The sequence below is a fragment of the Oncorhynchus masou genome, chromosome 12 (assembly GCF_036934945.1).
Source record: "Oncorhynchus masou masou isolate Uvic2021 chromosome 12, UVic_Omas_1.1, whole genome shotgun sequence".
NCBI lineage: Eukaryota > Metazoa > Chordata > Actinopteri > Salmoniformes > Salmonidae > Oncorhynchus > Oncorhynchus masou.
The window spans coordinates 36205486-36228467 of NC_088223.1; the positions used below are offsets into that span (position 1 = coordinate 36205486).

Below are 22982 nucleotides of genomic sequence, written 5' to 3' on the forward strand. Positions count from 1 at the left end.
TGGTTCAAAACAGACTTTGGGACAGTTGCGAGACGATAGGCCAGAAAAGTGGTTCCATACTAAAATGTTTAACAGTGGTTCCATACTAAAATGTTTAACAGTGGTTCCATACTAAAATGTTTAACAGTGGTTCCATACTAAAATGTTTAACAGTGGTTCCATACTAAAATGTTTAACAGTGGTTCCATACTAAAATGTTTAACAGTGGTTCCATACTAAAATGTTTAAACACAAAGATGAGGCTGATAAAACAGATCACAACATTAAGCTTGATAAAATATGAATAATTCCCATTCCAAGCTCAACAATGTGTCCACTTGTCTCAGCCATGTGTGTGAACATTCCAAAATGCTATTATGTGAGAACACCATTCTCAAACGCGCATCTGATGAGAGCGTTTTTTATAATGTGACAGTGATGGATATGTCTATGGTCAGATTTTGGCTGTACACTATTCATTACTTGATATTTGTTTATTGAACCTTTATTTAACTAGGCAAGTCAGTTAAGAACTAATTCTTAGTTCTACCCCGGCCAAACCCTAACCCAGACGATGCTGGGCCAATTGTGCGCTGCCCTATGGGACTCCCAATCACGGTCAGTTGTGATACAGCCTAGAATCGAACCAGGGTCTGTAGTGACGACTCTAGCACTGAGATACAGTGCAATAGAACGCTGAAGCCACTCGGGAGCCCAAGGTAAGATAGGCTATGTAAAATGTCCAGGTTTCAAACAATGATATGCTTGGCTAGGCATCATATATTAATTATTTAGGTTATGGAAATGTATAATATTGAAATATCATTCCAATGTTGGGTAAATAGGCCAATTAGAAGGCACATTTTAATCTCTCCCAGCCTTTCTGCGGGCCCGCCGGCCAGGAGCTGAGGTTTTGTGTGCCGGGAGTTGCTGTGGTATTTACATTGTCTGTAGACTATGGCTACCTACTATTATATTCTAGAGAATATGTATCTCCCTGACCTGAACCAAACTCTCTGTAGGGGGTGCGAAATGGTGGCAGAGAAGTCTGGCGCAGGAGAGCAAAAAATTGATTTACAACGGCGCAGTTTAATAAATAACGCCACTGTAAACAGAACAATAAATGAATGAGTAAACAAAACCCGTTACACACCAGCATTTTTTTTTTTTTTTTAACCTTTATTTTACTAGGCAAGTCAGTTAAGAACAAATTCTTATTTTCAATGACGGCCTAGGAACAGTGGGTTAACTGCCTGTTCAGGGGCAGAACGACAGATTTGTACCTTGTCAGCTCGGGGGTTTGGACTTGCAACCTTTCGGTTACTAGTCCAACGCTCTAACCACTAGGCTACCCTGCCGCCCCAACTTGCATAAGCAATTCCGGACAAGGACATGGGAAGAACAGAGGGTTAAATACACAACATGTAATGATGGAATTGAAACCAGGTGTGGACGAAGGCAAGACAAAACAAATGGAAAATGAGAGGTGGATCGTCGATGGCTAGAAGACCGGTGACGTCGACTGCCGAACGCCGCCCGAACAAGGAGAGGGACCGACTTCGGCAGAAGTCGTGACACGCACACTGTAAACTGTGCAAACTATTTCTGCCTTGCGCTGCAACACTGCCTGGCTGGGGACTGTCCCTTACAAAAATGTACCATGGTACTACTATCGTACTTTCACTTATACCATGGTTTTAGCTTTGAAGTATGATGGTACTGCCATGTGCCTAAATAATGCCATGGTATGGTCTCATTTATAACCTGGTATACATGTGGATCATGGAAATACCATGGTTTTAAACTGCATTATACATTCTACTATGATAACGCATAATTATGATAAATGCAAATGCACAAGGTCAAAACTGACGCTTTAAAGGAGCGGGAGACTAATCCGGATGCTTATAACAAATCCCGCTATGCTCTCAGACGGACCATCAAACATGCAAAGCGTTATTACAGGATTAAGATTGAATCCTACTACACCGGCTCTGGCGCTCGTCGGATGTGGCAGGGCTTGAAAACTATTATGGACTACAAAGGGAAACCCAGATGCGAGCTGCCCAGTGACGCAAGCCTAACAGATGAGCTAAATGCCTTTTATGCTCGCTTTAAGGCAAGCAACACTGAAGCATGCACGAGAGCACCAGCTGTTCTGGATGACTGTGTGATAACACTCTCGGTAGCCGATGTGAACAAAACCTTTAAACAGGTCAACATTCACAAAGCCGCTGGGCCAGACGGATAACCAGGACGTGTACTCAACGCATGTGTGAACTAACTGTCAAGTGTCTTCACTGACATTTTCAACCTCTCCCTGACCGAGTCTGTAATACCTACATGTTTCAAGCAGACCACCATAGTCCTTGTGCCCAAGGAAGCGAAGGTAACCTACCTAAATGATTACCGCCCCGTGGCACTCACGTCAGTAGCCATGAAGTGCTTTGAAAGGCTGGTCATGGCTCACATCAACAGCATCCTCCCGGACACCCTAGACCCACGCCAATTCACAAACCGCCCCAACAGATCCACAGATGACACGATCTGAATCGCACTCCACACCGCCCTATCTCTCCTGGACAAAAGGAACACTTATGTGAGAATGCTGTTCATCGACTACAGCTCAGTGTTCAACACCATTGTGCCCACGAAGCTCATCACTAAGCTAAGGACTCTGGGACTAAACACCTCCCTCTGCAACTGGATCCTGGACTTCCTGACGGGCCGCCCCCAGGTGGTAAGAGTCGGCAACAACATGTCTGCCACGCTGATCCTTAACACTGGGGCCTTTCAGATGTGTGTACTTAGTCCCCTCCTGTATTCCCTGTCACCCACGACTGTGTGGCCAAACACGACTGCAACACCATCATTACGTTTTCTGACGACACAACAGTGGTAAGCCTGATCACAGACAACGATGAGACGGCCTATAGGGAGGAGGTCAGAGAACTGGCAGTGTAGTGCCAGGACAACAACCTCTCCCTCAATGTGAGCAAGACAAAGGAGCTGATTGTGGACTAGAGGAAAAGGTGGTCCGAAAAGGCCCCCATTAACATCGACGGGGCTGTAGTGGAGCGGGTCAAGAGTTAAGTTCCTTGGTTTCCACATCTCCAACAAACTATCATGGTCCAAACATACCAAGACAGTCGTGAAGAGGGCACGACAAAACTGTTTCCCTGTCGGAAGAGAAAAGATTTGGCATGGGTCCCCAGTTCCTCAAAAGGTTCTACAGCTGCATTTTCGAGAGCATCTGGTTGCATCACCGCCTGGTATGGCAACTGCTCGGCATCTGACGATTTTTATGAATTGTTCAGCAGTCGAATGAATTGGGGGTAGAAACGGTTGAGGAACCTTTTGGTCCTAGATTTGGCACTCTGGTACCGATTGCTGTGCGGTAGCAGAGAAAACAGTCTATGACTTGGGTGACTGGAGTCCGGTCAGGATGCTCTCGATGGTGCAGCTGTAGAACCTTTTGAGGAACTGGGGACCCATGACAAATCTTTTCAGTCTCCTGAGGAGGAAAAGGTGTTGTCATGTCCTCTTCACAACTGTCTTGGTATGTTTGGACCATGATAGTTTGTTGGTGATGTGGACACCAAGGAACTTGAAACTCTCGACCCGCTCCACTACAGCCCGTCGATGTTAATGGGGGCCTGATCGGCCCACCTTTTCCCGTAGTCCACGATCACCTCCTTTGTCTTGCTCACATTGAGGGAGAGGTTGTTGTCTTGGCACCGCACTGACAGTTCTCTGACCTCCTTCCTATAGACCGTCTCATCGTTGTCTGTGAACAGGCCTACCACTGTTGTGTCGTCAGCAAACGTAATGATGGTGTTGGAGTCATGTTTGGCCACGCAGTCCTGGGTGATCAGGGAATACAGGAGGGGCCTAAGTACACACCATTGAGAGGCCCCAGTGTTAATATTCCCCATGTAATGTTAATGGGGAACCTGGCTGCATGTTATTAAAGTGTCATGTAAATGCATCATAATGCTCATTACAGACGTTCAGATTTATAGTATTTTTTAAATTACAAAACCTCTTCAGACTGTACTGTCTTTGGTACAGTAGCTACCGTTACTCAGTCAACCACAGGCAGCAGGGCAGGGGAAGAGAGGACTGACCGAGGGAAAGTGGGGAGAGAGGAAGAACTCGTGGCCTGCCTGACCTACTACCATATATTTTCATGCGAAGAAACTGCACGACCAAGAACGTTAGTAGCTGGCTATAATTATTGTTGATGCATAGCATATTTTGTGTTAGCATTAACGCTATATCTTACTGTTGGGGAAATGAATAGCTAATATGAATTGTTTCCAAACTGGCCAACTAACGTTATCACTTGCGAGTTCTCTCTGGTTAGTTGTTGCACTACGCTAGCCAGCTAGCTCGGTTGCTAGCTGTACCAATGATACAAAACGCTCATTCCTTTATGGCTGCACTGTCTACAGGACAATATTTTGTCGACTCGGCGTTTGTAGGAATCTAGTTAGATAGTAATTATAGATAGCTAACTAAGTGGTTTGTTATTAGCTTGTTTTGTTACCCAGTCGGGCTAAGCTAGTTAGCCAGCAAACGATAACGTTATGCTTCTTGGCCAAAATGCACACATACACTAATGAGTATGGGTCCTCGTGGCTCATGTTAGGAAATACTTGGCTGTCAAACGCACGGGTCTGATTACAAATGTAGACATTTGCGGATGTTATTTCATTATTTTGTTTTGGATTTTTTTCAGCTCTGTTTTTGGTCCCCCAAAACGACTCTGGCCCGGGCCTCACTCAGTCCGCGGTCTTGAGTTGGTTAGCAGGGTGATTGAAGCACGTCTATCGGTGTCACAGCGCGTCTTTTCCACCAAGGAGGCAGTCATGGGCGACAGCAGAGGTAAGAAGGCCATCGGTGTTTTCGAATGAAGTTCGCTAGCTGTCAATCCACGTTTACACTTTGTCTTTATGTTCCAGTGGTTAACTATACTAGTTAGCTAGTGCATTAACGATGCTTGCTAACTGTTTGACTTGCCTAGTTAAATAAAACATTGGCTCAAGGCATAACAAGTTACTAAGTTACCTTACTGAATAGCCTAGTTAGCTATAGCTACCAGGATGCTCTCACAAACTACACAAAAAACCCATATCACCCCAATTGTCTGATTTATTTAGCGTCTAATACACAATTATTGGTATATACTGCTTGAAAATAATGACCGCTAAATTGTGTAAATGTTCCTTTCAAGCCAGAATGTTGAATTAAATATATTTGAACTTACCGGTTGTCTGTGGTGTAAATCCTTCAGATGATCGACATTTAATAGGAAAGTATTGTTTACCCAACTGTTTAGAGTGCCGGTACTGAATGAGATTTTTTTTTCCACCTTTATTTAACCAGGTAGGCAAGTAGAGAACAAGTTCTCATTTACAATTGCGACCTGGCCAGGATAAAGCAAAGCAGTTCGACACATACAACGACACAGAGTTACACATGGAGTAAAACAAACATACAGTCAACAATACAGTATAAACAAGTCTATATACGATGTGAGCAAATGAGGTGAGACAAGGGAGGCAAAGGCAAAAAGAAAATTGTCTATCAGCTGACACATGCACAAAACCATGTAAACACCCGCTGACACAAGTATCAAATCTATTTATGTAGCCCCTTACATCAGCTGATATCTCAAAGCGCTGTACAGAAACCCAGCCTAAAACCCCAAACAGCAAGCAATGCAGGTGTAGAAGCATGGTGGTAGGAAAAACTCCCTAGAAAGGCCAAAACCTAGGAAGAAACCTAGAGAAGAACCAGGCTATGAGGGGTGGCCAGTTCTCTTCTGGCTGTGCCGGTGGAGATTATAACAGAACATGGCCAAGATGTTCAAATGTTCATAAATGACCAGCATGGTCAAATAATAATAATCACAGTGGTTGTCGAGGGTGCAACAGGTCAGCACAGATCAGGGTTCCATCGCCGCAGGCAGAACAGTTGAAACTGGAGCAGCAGCACGGCCAGTTAGACCGGGGACAGCAAGGAGTCATCATGCCAGGTGGTCCTGATGCATGGTCCTAGGGCTCAGGTCCCCCGAGAGAGGGAAAGAAAGCAAGAGAGAATTAGAGAGAACACACGTAAATTCACACAGGACACTGGAGAAATACTCCAGATATAACAGACTGACCCTAGCCCCTCGACACAAACTACTGCAGCATAAATACTGGAGGCTGAGACGGGAGGGGTCAGGAGACACACGTACATAATTGGGACAGTGTTCCCACCCATCCAGGACGTCTACTCAAAACGGTGCCTGAGGAACGCCATCAGCATCAAGGACCACAGCCCCGAGCTGTTCACTCCCCTACTGTCGGGCAGACAGTATTGGAGTATGTCTGATATCAACAGGCTCCGAGACAGTTTCTTTCTACAAGCCATGAGACTGCTGAACGTGATGGACCACCTGCACTGACTCTCTGCACACATGCACTCACACACAGATATCCACTCATACATCACAACTGCTGCTACCAGACTCTTATGAGTACTAAATACTGCGCAATTTAAACACTTGCCCCCAATCCTCCCTTCCCCTAAACACGTGGAAATATTGGACTATACATTGTGCCTTCCTGTATTAACTATTCTACTGGGCCTTTGACTTTGTATTCTTTTATTTTATTATTTCTTATTGTTGCATTGTCGAGAAGGAACCTGCAAGTAAGCGTTTTAGTTGGAATGTGTACCCCTTACATAGGACCAATAAAACTTGACTTCAGTAAGTAGGCGGGCTTTGCATGCATGTACTTCCATCTTGTGCACATGCCTTCGGTCATGAGCAAACGTGTACACGCGATGCATGCATATGAACTGAAGTCATCAGGTATTTACATGGTTTTGCACGTGCCAGGTGATAATAGAAACTTCACTACCGGCGCTCTTAACAATAAACAATTACTTTCCTGTTGATATTTTGTGTCGTATTTCGAACATCTGAAGGACAGACAACTGGTAGATTAAGTTCCAATGTCATTTAATTCAACATTCTGGCTTGTAAGGAACATTTACACGATTTTACAGTCATTAGTTTCAGGCTGTATATACCAATTAATTGTTGAAATACTAGATTAATCAAACCACTCTGCTTTATTCAACCTCCATTGGCTTCCCGTTCAATACAGGCCCTCGAGGGTGATGCACCTAAATACAAATGCCAACGTATAGAGAACTATTCTCCTGCACGCTCACTACGATTGTCAGACTCAAACAGGCTGGTCACACAGCTACAAGCCTGTGCATCATGGGTGTCCTACACATGTCAAGGAGGCAGCTTCAACTTCCTTTTTTAAAACACAACTAAAGACCTACCTATTCGAGCTAGCATTTTATGTTTTATGATGGTGTAGGCCGTCATTGTAAATAAGAATTTATTCTTAACTGACTTGCCTAGTTAAATAAAGGATAAATAAATAGATACAAAATGAATTGCTTAATCTCTTGTTTTGTATTAGTAGGCAATGGTTTGATGTATTGTGATTTTTTTCTGTACATTTTACTGTATTGTTGCTGAATTTAGTTTTCTAACAGTGCCTTCAAAAAGTACCCCATCTCCCCTTGACTTTTTCCACATTGTGTTACAGCCTGAATTTAAAATGTATTACATTTAGATTTTGTCACTGATCTACACATAATACCCTATGTCACAGTGGAATTTTGTTTTTCGGAATGTTTACAAATTAATAAAAAATGAAAAGCTGAAATGTCTTGAGTCAAGTATTCAACCCTTTTATTATGGCAAACCTAAATTAGTTCAGGAGTAGAAATGTGCTTAATAAATTGCATAGACTCCATCTGTGTACAATAATAGTGTTTAACCTGAGTTTTCAATGACTGCCCCATTGCTGTACCCCACAAATACAATTATCTGTAAGGTCCCTTAGTCGAGCAGTGAATTTCAAGCACCGATTCAACTACAAAGACGAGGGAAGTTTTCCAATGGTTTCCAATGAAGGGCACCTATTGGTAGGTGGGTAAAAAAATAGAAGCAGACATTGAATATCCCTTCAAGCATTAATTACACTTTGGACAGTGTGTCACTACAAAGACAAAGGCACCCTTCCTAATTCGAGTTACCAAAGAGTGAAAAAACGCTCAGGGATTTCACCATGAGGCCAATGGTGATTTTAAATCGAAGTTTAATGGCTGTGATAGGAGAAAACTGAGGATGGATCAACAACATTGTAGTTATTCCACAATACTAACAGAAATAACAGGGAAAAGGAAGCCTGTACAGAATAAAAATAATCCAAAACATGCATCCTGTTTGCAATAAAGCACTAAAGTAAGACTGCAAAAAAGTTGTATTCAGGACAGAAAGTTATGTACGGGGCAAATCAAACACATCACTGAGTACCACTCGTCATATTTTCAAGCATGGTGGTAGCTGCATCATTTTATAGGTATTCCTGTGACCGGCAAGGACTAGGGAGTTTTTTAGGGTAAAAATAAATGGAATAGAGCTAAGCACAAGCAAAATCCTAGAGGAAAACCTAGTTCAATCTGTATTCCACCAGACACTTGGAGATACCTTAGTCATGGACTGTTCTCTCTGCTACCGCACGGCAAGCGGTACCGGAGCGCCAAGTCTAGGTCCAAAAGGCTTCTTAACATCTTCTACCCCCAAGCCATAAGACTCCTGGACAGCTAATCAAAGGGCTATCCAGACCACTCTTTTACGCTGCTGCTACTCTCTGTTTATTATCTATGCATAGTCACTTTAACTCTACCTACATGTACATATTACCTTGAATAACCGGTGCCCCCCGCACATTGACTCTGTACTGGTACCCCTTGTATATAGCCTCGCTATTGTTATTTTACTGCGGCTGTTTAATTATTTGCTACTTTTATTTGCTATTTAAAAGCATTGTTGGTTAAGTGCTTGTAAGCAAGCATTTCCCTATAAGGTCTAAACCTATTGTATTCAGAGCATGTGACAAATCAAGTTTGAATTGATTTAAACAATGTTATGTTACTTTCAGCAGAACAATTACCTAAAACACAAGGCCTAATATAGACTGGAGTTACTTACCAAGACAATATTGACTGATCTTGAGTGACCTAGATACAGTTTTGAATTAAATCTGCTTGGAAATCTATGGCAAGACTTAAATGGCAGTCTATCAGTGATCAACAACCGACTTGACAGAGCTTGAATATTTTTTTAAAATATTGTACAATCCAGGTGTGCAAAGATCTTCGATTTAGAAAGACTCAGCTGTAAAAGCTGCCAAAGGTTATTCTATCATGTATTGACTCGGGGTTGAATACTTATCTAATCAAGATATATCAAGATATATTTATTTTATTTTCCATTGATAAAAAAAAGTTACATTTTCTTCAGCTTTGACATTACAGAGTATTTTGTGCAGATCGTTGACAAAAAATGACAATTAACTCATTTTTATCCCACTTTGTAACACAACATTGTGGAAAATGTCAAGGGGTCTGTATACTTGTTGATGGCACTGTATGTGCAATGAGCATCGGAAATGCGCTTTACAAAATGTATTATTATTACTAGCTAGGTTTCCATCCAATTTGTGACAGATTTTCATGCAAATATTCTAAAATCTGCATAAAACAATACGTGCATTTTACACGTCAGAGATGTTTCCAATAAACTTAGTTTTTGTGGCCCAAAGCCTGTGCATGATGACGTAGTGCACATGAAAATAACTGCCGTCAAATTCCCATGTACAAGTAAAAAAAAAAAGGCAAGTTAAATTGGTTTCGATCGCATTTTCAACTGATGGTTTTGTCACGTAAACCTATATAGCAAATGTGCCCTCTCTGGTCTTGGTACATACGCTCTAGCCAACAGCTCACAGATACAGTACGGGTAGGCTACCTACATTGAGATTATTATGGATAAGAGCGACATTATTTGTATATATCAAATGGCAGCCAAGCATCGATCATCATGTCATCAGAATAAGACCCTTGATATTTATTCAAAAGGAGCATCAAACTCATCATCACCTTGCACATTCACCACCTTGTGAATGTATTTCATCTAGCCTATTAAACTGCATGCTTTCCCGAGTCGTAGTGGGAAGACCACACAGCATGACTTCGATATGATGGTTATGATATCAATATTTGCACATTATATTTGCACACAAAAAGATCCCACCATGTTAAATGAACAAATTGTCTGTTGGCATTTTAAATTTGTTTCCATTAGCCGGTCATTACTTTTTTCTTGTCAGGTAATTCATCCGCATTAAATGGTTGGATGGAAATGTGGTTGTTGTTATTAATTATTGCTTATACAGAATTATTCCCAGAGATATAGAAGGCCTAGCTTCATTTCAGCTAAACCTAGGGTATGGCAAAGTGACATGGGAGGGGTTGGAGGGGGGTTATTATAAAGTTGAAGCTCATTTATTGTATTTCTACAATGCAAAAAAATCTGATAATAAATTGACTCCAGCCATTATCTCATTGGCTGCTGTAACTTCATTCACCTCAGTTGATAGGGAACTTAACATTCTACAACACGTGTTATATAGCAATTAGCTGCTACGCAGTAGCTCAGCACCGGGTTAAAAAACTCTAGTTTAGTTTCATGTCAAGTCAAACAGCAGTTAACTAGCCATCTACTGCCATCTTCACCTCCGCACTGTTTTGAGAGAAGTTGCACTGTTTAATGCAGAGCTGCATCTATGCGCTGTCCTAAAGCCAGCCAGCAGGGCAAACAGCCTTCCTGCCATGCTCTGAGCCATCCACCAGCCAGCTGGGCAAGCAGACTTCCCATCCCCGCTCTGAGCTGTCTACATGGTCCTGAAGCCAGCCAACCGGTCAGTCAAAAAGCAAGCCGTGGGCCTCCTGGGTGGCGCAGCGGTCTAAGGAACTGCAGTGCTAGAGGCGTCACTACAGATCCGTGTTTGATCCTGGGCTGTGTCGCAGCTGGCCGCGACCGGGAGACCTATGAGGCGGCGCACAATTGGCCCAGCGTCGTCCGGGTTAGGGGAGTGTTTGGCCGGCTGGGATGTCGTTGTCCCATCTCGCTCTAGCAACTCCTTGTGGCGGCCGGGTGCATGCACGCTGATTTCGGTCGCCAGCTGTACGGAGGAGACGCATTGGTGCAGCTTGCTTCTGAGTTAAGCAAGCATGTGCCAAGAAGCAGTGCGGCTTGGCGGGGTCGTGTTTCGGAAGACACATGGCTTTCGACCTTCGCCTCTCAGGAGTTCGTACGGGAGGTGAAGCGATGGGACGAGACTGTATATTGGATATCACGAAACTGGGGAGAAAAAGTGGTAAAAGTACCAAAAAGAAAAAGCCAGCCGAGATCTATCGCTCAGATTTCTTTCTTTAAAAATGTAACATTAACTTGATTTAAAACAGTTCTGTAAGAATGAGGTTTGTGCAGTCTGCCTAATACATTATTACAGCATATTGACTATATGCCTGGCCTAATACATTATCACAGCATATTGACTATATGCCTGGCCTAATACATTATCACAGCATATTGACTATATGCCTGGCCTAATACATTATCACAGCATATTGACTATCTGCCTGGCCTGCCAATATTGTCCTTCTCAGACCATATTATATTTCAAAACTCGAGCTTAGATCAGTTGGTGTAGCACCTGTGAGCCACAGTTGAGCATAAATTGAAATGATTCACAAATAATTAGCTTTTTTATTTTACTGGATTGATGGTACCACTCATCTGATGGTCATGGTGCTTTCAAGACAACTGGGAACTTGACTGAGAACTGGGAGCTTTTTTCCTGAGTTCCCAGTTGTCTTGAATGCACGGAAGTCTGAGATTTCCGAGTTGCCAGTTGTATTGAACATGGCATTAGTCTCTGCAGAGGAAGGGAGAGAGCAGCAGTCCCTCCTTTTTTGCGGGGCTCCTATCACATCTGGCCGTGATTGGGAGTCCCATAGGGCGGCACACAATTGGCACAACGTCGTCCGGGTATGGCCGGGGTAGGCCGTCGTTGTAAATAAGAATTTGTTCTTAGCTGACTTGCCTGGTTAAATAAAGGTGAGACTGACCAGAGAGAGGGGATATCATCTTCCACCTAATGGCTAAACTTGAGTCGCACCTCATCTTCCTTCTGCACAAATTCATGTTGTTCCTATGACCAAAGAAAGTGAAATATTTATTAATATTAAAATAGACGGGAGCCACTAATATTAAATAAAAACGCAGGGTTAGTCCTATACTAAAGGGCTGAAGAGAAAACACAGTGCGGAGTGCCCTTGAATCTGAACTCTCTGAGCTAGAGAAAACCTACCAAAGAGGCCAGACTAAAGATATATATAGGCTTTTGGTAAATAAAAAAATGACATATAATATTCTGAACACATATCAAGCTGAGAGGGCCATCAATAAATCAAAACAGCGTTATTACGAGCTTGGAGAGAAAGCTCACAAAGTATTGGCATGGCAACTGAAAGCAGAGGAAAGTAAGAGGACGATTAATGCTATAGAAACTCTTACTAATGAGATATCTTTCGACCCCACTGAAATTAATAATACTTTAAAAAAATACTATGAAGACCTCTACACTTCCCAATCAAGCAATGATCTATCAGAGATAGACTCATTTTTCTCCCCTCTCAACCTCCAATGCCTGTCAGAGGAAGACAGAGAGCGCCTGAGTGAACACTTCTCAGTTCCTGAATTGTTGGAAGCCATTAAATCCTTACCTTCTAATAAATCTCCTGGTGAGGATGGCTTCCCTCCAGAGTTCTATAACAAATTTAGGGAGCTGTTGGTCATCTATCTTATGGAGGTACTTTAAAAAGCTAGGGAAGACGACCACTTTCCAGTCTTTCTCTCAAGCAGTGATTACTGTAATCCACAAGAAAGGGAAAAACCCGCTAAAGTGCGCCTCCTATAGACCAATCTCTCCTTAACACGGATTGTAAACTGGTCACCAAGATGCTATCTAAGAGAATGGAGTCATGTCTTCCCCTGTTGGTCAACCCAGATCAGACTGGCTTCATAATTTATAGATTGTCCTCCAATAATCTCAGAAGGTTCTTTGATATAATTCACCTTGCTAACAAAAACAAAATACCTAGTGTCGCAGTCTCCCTCGACACTGAAAAGGTCTTTGATAGGGTTGAATGGCCATACTTCTTTCGCGTCTTGGAAGAGTTTGGTTTAGGTACCGTGTTGGTAAATTTGATAAAATCACTCTACAAATCTCCTAAAGCTAGGATTGCTACCAATGGGATTACTTCCTCCTCTTTCCCTCTTTATAGGGGGAACAGACAAGGTTGCCCAACTAGCCCCCACCTCTTTGCCCTCGCCATCGAACCGTTGGCTGAGGCTATTAGAACGTGCCCTGACATACATGGCTTACAGGTGGGCCCCCATACCCATAAATTATCACTCTTTGCGGATGACCTTATCTTATTTCTAACAAACCCAGAACATTCCCTCTCTCACTTGCAGATCCTACTACAGTGTTATAGTTCTTTCTCTGGATATAAGGTTAGTTTTGATAAAAGCGAAATCTTACCGTTGTCTGTCTTTGGCCATCATACCATCAAGCACAAGTTTCCTTTTAGATGGTCGCCTATGGACTTCACATATTTGGACATAATGGTGGATGGTAATCTGAACAACCTCTATAAACTCAATCTGGCCAGTTTATTGCAAAAGGTGGAAGGTGACCTTTGTAAATGGATGGACTTGCCTCTCACTCTACTGGGTAGAATCAATGTAGTTAAAATGAATGTCCTGCCCAGATTTCTATATTTGTTTCATTCTTTCCCTATCCCTGTTCCCACACCATTCTTTTCCTCTCTCGACAAGCTGACCAGACGGTTTATCTGGCACGGCAAAACCCCTAGGGTTGGCCTGGATAAACTGACACTTGAATTACGGTCAAGGAGGCTTAAACCTCCCCAATTTTAGAATGTACTACTGGGCTGCAAAGTCTAGGCTCAGAGGTTTGACAATGGTCCCTCTCCCTCATAGTTGAACATTGAAAAGTTTGAGGTAAATGATGACACTGGGGCAGAATTGTTTTACAAATGGGTCAGAAAATCTGTAAAAATCATCCCAGACAACTATAAATTCTGTCCTGTCATGGTGCAAACTGCATGAGCTGTTCAGATGAGGGGGATTCCTTTCCCCTAAAACCCCTTTATGGAACAATAGATTGATCCCTATATTTTTCCAGAATAGTAACTTTAGACCATGGTCTGATAAGGGGATCACTCTTCTGGAACATTGTTACGAGGAGGGAGTTCTTATGTCTTTTGATCAGCTGAAACAGAAATTCCACTTGCCTAACAGGGACTTCTTTAGCTACCTACAACTACGAAACTTTATTAAGGGGACTCTGAAGGGACAATGGAACCTACCTAAGATGTCACCTATTGAACAACTCTGCCATGCAAGACCATTTCCCGTGTTTACGATGCTCTTATGTCAGGACTAACACTGCCTGGGCTAGATAAACCCAGACTTAGATGGGAAAAAGATCTGGGTATTGATCTTGATGAGGATCTATGGAGTGACCTATGCAGGGATGGTGTTACATCCACATTGAACTCCAGTTACAGACTGATCCAGTTTAATTTCCTCCATCGGCTCTATATCACCCCATCTAGATTGCACAAGTTCAACCCTGATATCTCCTCCCTATGTTTTAGATGTGTCTCAGATGAAGGAACATTCCTCCATTCCACTTGGCAGTGTTCAAAACTACACGGTTTCTGGCAGGGGGTATGCGATACCATATCCTCAATTCACGGGGTTGCATTCCCTTTAGACCCGGAGGTCTGTCTACTGGGTAACTCTACTGACACCAATCTTAGGCAAAGCCATACTATAAAGCTAACAGAAATATTGCTAGCGATTGCCAAGAAATGTATTGTCTTGAAATGTAAATCGGATTCCTCCCTGCCTGTTGCAATGTGGCTATCGGAAGTTAATAGTTGTATCCCACTGGAGAAAATTACTTACTACTTGAGGAATAAGTTAGACATTTTACAGAATTTGGCAACCTTTTATTGACTATATGGAGAATCTCCCCCCCACATCACATTGATTGAATCTCTTTATAATCCTTAAATAATGTTTCACACGTAATGTATAATATGTACCTTACGGCAGGGCAGGTATGATCCAATGTCTCATTCATTTTTATTTTACTCTTTATTATTACTTATTTATTGTATGTTCGTATATATAATTATAATTATTTATTTTTTTTGCTTAATATTTTTTCGGTTTTGTTCTTAATTGGAAAATGCAAAAATAAAATATTTTTTTTTTTTTTTTTAAATGCAGGGTTATCGGATACACTTGGCTACTCATAGTAGGGAGAACCTCGTTGTATGTTTTGGAATAGTGTTGACAGTGCTGAATAACCTTCGACATGAACACGCTCATAGAAACAGATGCTCTTTGCTGTATTCATAGTCTCTCTCTGGTCATGGTTTTAAAGTTATAAAATCTCATGTAGGCTTGTATCAAACTTTGCTTTGGCCAGGGTCGTGGAAGCCTTATGCGGTGTTGTGAGCTATCCGATTGGCCAGCCAAAAGGCACACTCGATTTAGCCACAGATCTGCCGGCTTGGCAGAGTTAGTCTTTTCAGATAAATGAAATGGTTGGAAATGGGAACCTACCCGTTGCGCAGGGCTTTTGACCGCCAACACCGTCACACCGCAACAAATAAAAGGAGTGGACTATTCTACAGAAATGTTTGTTGATCGACTAGGAAGGCATTGAAGATCTACCAGTTGGTGACCACTGCGCTATACTGTATTTGTCTTTTAATCGGGATTGGAAGTATTTTGGTGGCCTATTTTAAATTGTTGGTGTTGAGCTAGGTTATGGCGACTAACTTCATTGTAGCTAGGAAAACTATCAATAATTATATTTTCTTAAACTTGAGTTGTATGTAGGGTATCATCACTCTCTGCCACGTAATCCCTGTCATTTTCACCAGATTCCCGCAGCCCAGACAGCTCCTCTGTGTCCTCCCCTCCCTCGGGCCTGCACTCACCCCCCCTGACCCCCACAGCTGCCGCCATGACGTCTCTGCCGCCCTTCACCTCGGACGTCAACAGCCCCACCAGCAGCATGGGCTCGCCCTTCTCTGTCATCAGCACCTCTTTGGGGTCGCCATGCCTGCCCGGGACACCCTCGGTGGGCTACGGCCCCATTAGCAGCCCCCAGGTGAGCCCTGAGTTCCAGATAGGTAGCTAACACTTCTATTCTACCACTCCTCTGCTTCTGCCTTTATCTTTCATCCATCACCTCTCAGGGCCATTCAGAGATGGGAAGTTAGCATTATGGGTCAATAAATGCTGCTTTACACTAGTGGCCTGTGAGAACCAAGTGTGACTATATAGGCTGCATTCAACATGTGCGTCTCTGCCAGCACTTGCCTCTTTGGTGATTGGTTGAGAAGAATATCACTTGTTGAGAGCACTTTTATGGTAAATAAACCTTGGCTGCTATTTTATGGCCCTCAAACTTTGGGGCGGCAGGGTAGCCTAGTGGTTAGAGCGTTGGACTAGTAACCGGAAGATTGCGAGTTCAAACCCCCGAGCTGACAAGGTACAAATCTGTCGTTCTGCCCCTGAACAGGCAGTTAACCCACTGTTCCCAGGCCGTCATTGAAAATAGGAATTTGTTCTTAACTGACTTGCCTGGTTAAATAAAGGTAAAATTAAAAAATATATATACTGTGATTTATGTTGTAGGGCAATGGTGATGGGGGACACATTGATACAGTTACATATCTGGATATTATTTGTGACGATATAATGTATTGTTTTGGCAATATCGCTATATTATTTGTGCACTAGTTGGCTATACCTGCACCAAAACCCCAGTATTCCATATTTTTGTTTTCAGCACTTTTATTCCCATGATTGATCGTATTATCATGGCTCTGTCTTGTCCCTCTGCAGCAGAAATATGCTGAGCAATATGTTTGGAACATTGAATCGCAATCAAAGTATCTAATTTAAATTCATATTGAATCGTGAGAATCTCAATACATGTCGTATCGACAGCTTAGCGCCGTGATAATATCGTGAGGTCCCTGGCAATTCCCAGCCCTGTAGATCAAGTGAAATTGCAGAGAACTACCAAAGGCTATCGTGAAACAATACATATCTACACTGAGCAAAAATATAAACGCAACATGTAACAATTTCAATCAGTCCTTTGAAATACATTCATTAGGCCCTAATCTATGGATTTCACATGACTGTGAATACAGATATGTGTCTCTTGGTCACAGATACCTTTACAAAAGGTAGGGGCGTATATCAGAAAACCAGTCCGTATCTGACCAGTCAAACACCTCCTTCTGCAACTGGATCCTGGACTTCCTGACGGGCCACCCCACAGGTGGTAAGGGTAGGTAACAATCTAGAAGAAAAAGAAACACACACCTATTTAGGCGAGGTGCTGGCTAGCGGAGTAGAAAACTTGAAAATAAAAGAGAGCCGCACACTCTAGGGGCTCAGATGCAAAAATGTAATTACCAAGGCTTCGACAGCGAAGACTGCTTAGCTGTTGAAACGTTGGTAATACATTTTTTGCATCTGAGCTCCTAAAGGGTATGTAACAACACATCCGCCACACGGATCCTCAACACAGGGGCCCCTCAGTGGTGCGTGCTCAGTCCCCTCCTGTACTCCCTGTTGACTCATATGACTACACGCCCTGGCACGACTCCAACACCATCATTAAATCTGCAGATGACACAACAGTGGTAGGCCTGATCACCGACAACAACGAGACAGCCTATAGGGAGGAGGTCCGAGACCTGGCCGTGTGGTGCCAGGACAACAACCTCTCCCTCAACGCGATCAAGACTAAGGAGATGATTGTGGACTACAGGAAAAGGAGGACCGAGCACGCCCCCATTCTCATCAACGGGGCTGTAGTGGAGCAGGTTGAGAGCTTCAAGTTCCTTGGTGTCCACATCAACAACAAACTAACATGGTCCAAGCACACCAAGACAGTCGTGAAGAGGGCACGACAAAACCTATTCCCCATCAGGAGAGCGAAAAGATTTGGCATGAGTCCTCAGATCCTCAAAAGGTTCTACAGCTGCACCATTGAGAGCATCCTGACTAGTTTCATCAACGCTTGGTATGGCAACTGCTCAGCCTCCGACCGCATGTCGCTACAGAGGGTAGTGCGTAGAGCCCAGTACATCACTGGGGCCAAGCATCCTGCCATCCAGGACCTCTACCAGGTGGTGTCAAAGAAAGGCCCTAAAAATTGTCAGACTCCATCCACCCTAGTCATAGACTGTTTTCTCTGCTACCGCACGGCAAGCGGTACCAGTGCGCCAAGTCTAGTTCCAAGAGGCTTCTAAACAGCTTCTACCCCCAAGCCATAAGACTCCTGAACATCTAATCAAATGGCTACCCAGACTATTTTCAATTGCTCCCCCACCCTCTTTTACGCCGCTGCTAATCTGTTATTATCTATGCACAGGCACTTTAATAACTCTACCTACGTGTACATATTACCTCAATTACCTCGACTAACCAGTGCCCCCTGCACATTGACTGTAACGATAACCCTGTATATAGTCTCGCTATTGTTATTTTATTGCTGGTCTTTAACTACTTATTTTTTATTTCTTATTCTCATTCATATTTCTTAAACTGCATCGTTGGTTAAGGGCTTGTAAGTAAGCATTTCCCTGTAAGGAATACCTGTTGTATTCGGCGGTGACTAATAAGATTTGATTTGAACAATATATCACGCAAAGCAGCCACAACTGTCAGTGAGAGTGTCCACGATTGAGTCTTTGAATGAAGAGATGTAGATAAAAACTGTCCAGTTTGAGTGTTTGTCGCAACTTGTTCCAGTCGCTAGCTGCAGCAAACTGAAAAGAGGAGCGATCCAGGGATGTGTGTGCTTTTGGGACCTTTAACAGAATGTGACTGGCAGAACGGGTTCTGTATGTGGAGGATGAGGGCTGCAGTAGGCATCTCAGATAGGGGGGAGTGAGGCCTAAGAGGGTTTTTACAAATAAGCATCAACCAGTGTGTATTGCAAAGGGTATATGGCGATGACCAGTTTACAGAAGAGTATAGAGTGCAGTGATGTGTCCTATAAGGAGTATTGGTGGCAAATCTGATGGCCGAATGGTAAAGATGATTTAGCCTCTCGAGAGCAGCCTTTCCTGCCTATCTATAAATTACGTCTCCGTAATCTAGCATAGGTATGATGGTCATCTGAATTAGGATTAGTTTGGCAGCTGGGGTAAAAGAGGAACGATTACGATAGAGGAAACCAAGTCTAGATTTAACCTTAGCCTGCAGCTTTGATATGTGCTGAGAGAAGGACAGTGTACCCTCTAGCCATACTCCCAAGTATTTGTATGAGGTGACTACCTCAAGCTCTATACCTTCAGAGGTCACACCTGTGGGGAGAGGGGCATTCTTCTTACCAAACCACATGACCTTTGTTTTGGAGGTGTTCAGAACAAGGTTAAGGGCAGAGAAAGCTTGTTGGACACTAAGAAAGCTTTGTTGTGGAACGTTTAACACAAAATCCAGGGAGGGGCCACCTGAGTATAAGACTGTATCTGCATATAAATGGCTGAGAGAGCTTTATACTGCCAGAGCTATGTTGTTGATGTAAATTGAGAAGAGTGTGGGGCCTAGGATCGAGTCTTGGAGTACACTCTTGGTGACAGGCAGTGGCTGAGACAGCAGATGTTCTGACTTTATACACTGCACTCTTTGAGAGAGGTAGTTTGCAAACCAGGCCAAAGACCCCTCAGAGACACCAATACTCCTTAGCCGGCCCACAGGAATGGAATGCTCAACCGTATCAAAATACTTTGGCAAAGTCAATAAAAATAGCAGCACAACATTGCTTAGAATCAAGGGCAATGGTGACACATCCATAACCTGAGCAGAAACCATATTGCATACCAGAGAGAATACTATAGACATCAAGAAAGACAGTCAGTTGACTATTGACAAGTTTTTCCAACGCTTTTGATAAACAGGGCAAAATAGAAGGTGAGCATTTTATTGTCCCCAGCACAAGGTTCACCTGTGTAATGATCATGCTGTTTATCTTGGCAAATGAGAAACGCTCACTAACTGGTATGTAAACTAATTTATTTCAGCTCATGAAACATGGGACCAACACTTTATATGTTGCATTTGATATTTTTGTTCAGTATAGATATTGTAATTCTTAAAAGTCCAGGTAACAATTCAGTTTTTGTCTGCAAAATCAACCACGAAACAGCATTATCTGGGTCCTTTTTTAACATGTTGCCCTGCTCTTAATTGTATGGTAGAAGTAGGCTATTTGTCTCTCGGTCATACACTTTGAACGTGTTCTGACTTTTAAAACCTCCAAAAATATTAAATGAATTCAGTAATGATTCATTTCTGACATTTTAGATGATGGGTGCCAGAGGATGAATCATTGGTTACCCTCAAAATCACACATCAAAAGGTCATACTCTCCTTGTCCTCCTGTGTATGTCTAGAAAATAGTTCTGCAATATTTCAATGAAAGATATACATAAAAAGCATAAATTCACATGCACAAAGTATAGTTTTTTTAATCTACTTTGAATGTATATGCATCTGTGAACATTGTCATTAAAAAAAAAATAATAATAATACATTTCATTAAAAATTTACAATTATTTGTCCAAGGGGCTCGCAGTGGCAACACTGTAGTGAATATCCAAACACATTTGTTTTATTCTCTCTATCTTCTCTCATGTCAGATGGTCCTTCTCAGTGTTATTTTTCCTCCTTTCCCTCCCTGGCATTTTCGCTTTCATTCTCCTCCCCCCATTTCACTTTTTCCCTCTGATTCTACTCGAATGTCCTCATGATTTAATCAGGCTATGAGGATGCCCTGAGACTTAAGCTGAGACTTAAGCTGGTGTTGGTGGGAAGTGCTCTGTAATCTCTACTGCATTGAGGGAGGCGAGGCCCAGATGCTCCTTTCTCAGCCGATGATGCCTGGGAGTGCGAACAGGAAATTTAATGTTGCTTTAATACTGATCAATCAGCCCACTCAAAGAGAGAACTGACCGTTTGTATGTCATTGTTAAATGCATGAAGGTAAAATTATGTTTTCTTATGACAACTCTGCATCGATGACAAGTAATTGAACTAATGACTGGTGTGCTGCCAGTACGTCACACATAAGTGACTTTTCCTCCCAACCCCCTTCAATTCAGTAGTTCCCCTCTCACTTCTGCCCCTATCCTCCCCCCTTTCTCTCGGCCTCCAGATCAACTCCACAGTGTCCATGTCGGGACTGCACGCAGTCAGCAGCTCGGACGACGTGAAGCCTCCATTCGGGCTGGGGGGCCACAGCCCAGGGGGCCCCATGCTCTCCCAGAAGCGCCTGTGTGCCATCTGCGGCGACCGCTCCTCCGGTGAGTCCCAAATTGGCCCCTAGACCCTATGCACTTGTGGTGGAGATCGGAGAGAAATTGAACGGTGTAAGCAATATGGCAAAAAAATCCCACCCAGCCTGTGAGAAGACAAGTTTAACTATTTACTCTTCGCTCATGAAGGACAGGCTGGAGTGGGATTTTGATTTGGGATTGAGGGTCTGTCGGAGAGAGAAGCACATCTGGTGCGATATGCTTGGTTTATTAAAGGATTGTTCTGCCCGAAATTTGACAGGCGTTGAATGAAATTTAGTTAGGTAGTGTGTGTCGACTTTCTTTTCCCATGAATTTGGGATTGACACCCACAGATTTCTGCTGTGCATAGTGGGATCTACACAACAGATGGCATTGGCTACATGGACTTATACCACTTGAGGTATGGAAACATCAGATAACTCTTGATTTTGGGGTGAACTACTCCTTTCCTCTTCATAGAACATTTTTTAAAAACTGCATAAAATAAAAAACCCAGCAGGGAATTGTTCTTCTTCTCTCCTTTGTCTGTGCGAAGCATTTACTAAAACGGACCGAAACACTTCATGTACTTTCATTGCCATCACACCTGAAGAACTATGTGCTGTAGGCTTTATGCCTGAATTATTGAAAGTGGTTTGTTACTGAAGTTACCTTCCCTCCTTTTTCTATCCTCCTCTTCCCTCTCTTTCTGTCATGTCTTCTTACATTCCTCTTTCTTGTCTTTCTCTTCCTCTTTGTTTCTCTCTCTATATATAGGGAAGCACTACGGAGTGTACAGCTGCGAAGGCTGCAAGGGTTTCTTCAAGCGCACGGTGCGCAAGGACCTGAGCTACACCTGCCGGGACAACAAGGACTGCCTGGTGGACAAGCGCCAGCGCAACCGCTGCCAGTACTGCCGCTACCAGAAGTGCCTGGCCTGTGGCATGAAGAGGGAAGGTAGGGGGGGGGCTGGCAGTCTGCTGTCCTCAACTCGCGTTCAATATATCTTATTAAAAGGGCAACGCTATCACCGGGTAGGGTAAAGGCTTGACATGGAGGGAGAGACTGAGAAGGATGCAATGGGAGATCTAAAGAGCGAGACTGGGCAAGGGAGAGGAGAGGCTGATGGAAGAGGGAGGGAGGGCTAGGATCCTTATTGAAATTGGGTCTGACTTGCTACAGTAAGAAAGTAGAAAGAAGATTGATGGGACACCTTGTGTGTGGTCAGGTGGACCCTAACCGGAAAACCTCCACTCACCAACCGTCCTGCTGTATTAACATTGTACAGGCTACTTGCTATGAAACTATTTCAAATATCTGTTTTAAATCCACTGGAATCATTTATGTATAATAAAGATGTCTAAGAGCTGTTAAGATTTTATTAGAATATTGTAATATACATTTCTGAGGGGGGAGTATTGATTGCACTCAAAGGGGATGGAAAGAGCGAGAAAAGGAGGTGGAGAGAGGGGGATGGAGAGCCTTGTAAACACTAACCCCTGCCCCCCTCTCTCTCCCCTCTTGTTTCCTCTCGTTTTCTCTCCCTCTCCCTTCTTCTGTAGTGGTCCAAGATGAACGACAGAGATGTAAGGAGGAAAGAG

General features: G+C 43.1%; 1 protein-coding gene across 2 annotated transcripts in view; it reads left to right on the top strand.

Moving 5' to 3' along the window:
• The first annotated feature begins 3898 nt into the window (after positions 1 to 3898).
• LOC135549964 (retinoic acid receptor RXR-beta-A-like) overlaps positions 3899 to 22982 on the top strand; it is a 34075-nt gene continuing 14991 nt past the window's right edge. For both annotated transcript variants that reach the window (XM_064980368.1, XM_064980370.1), the window contains exons 1-6: positions 3899 to 4195; positions 4721 to 4866; positions 15958 to 16187; positions 21261 to 21408; positions 22159 to 22338; positions 22944 to 22967. In XM_064980368.1, coding sequence (XP_064836440.1) covers positions 4851 to 4866; positions 15958 to 16187; positions 21261 to 21408; positions 22159 to 22338; positions 22944 to 22967 — 598 coding nt within the window. In that variant the 5' untranslated portion in view covers positions 3899 to 4195; positions 4721 to 4850. The remainder of the gene's footprint in view (positions 4196 to 4720; positions 4867 to 15957; positions 16188 to 21260; positions 21409 to 22158; positions 22339 to 22943; positions 22968 to 22982) is intronic.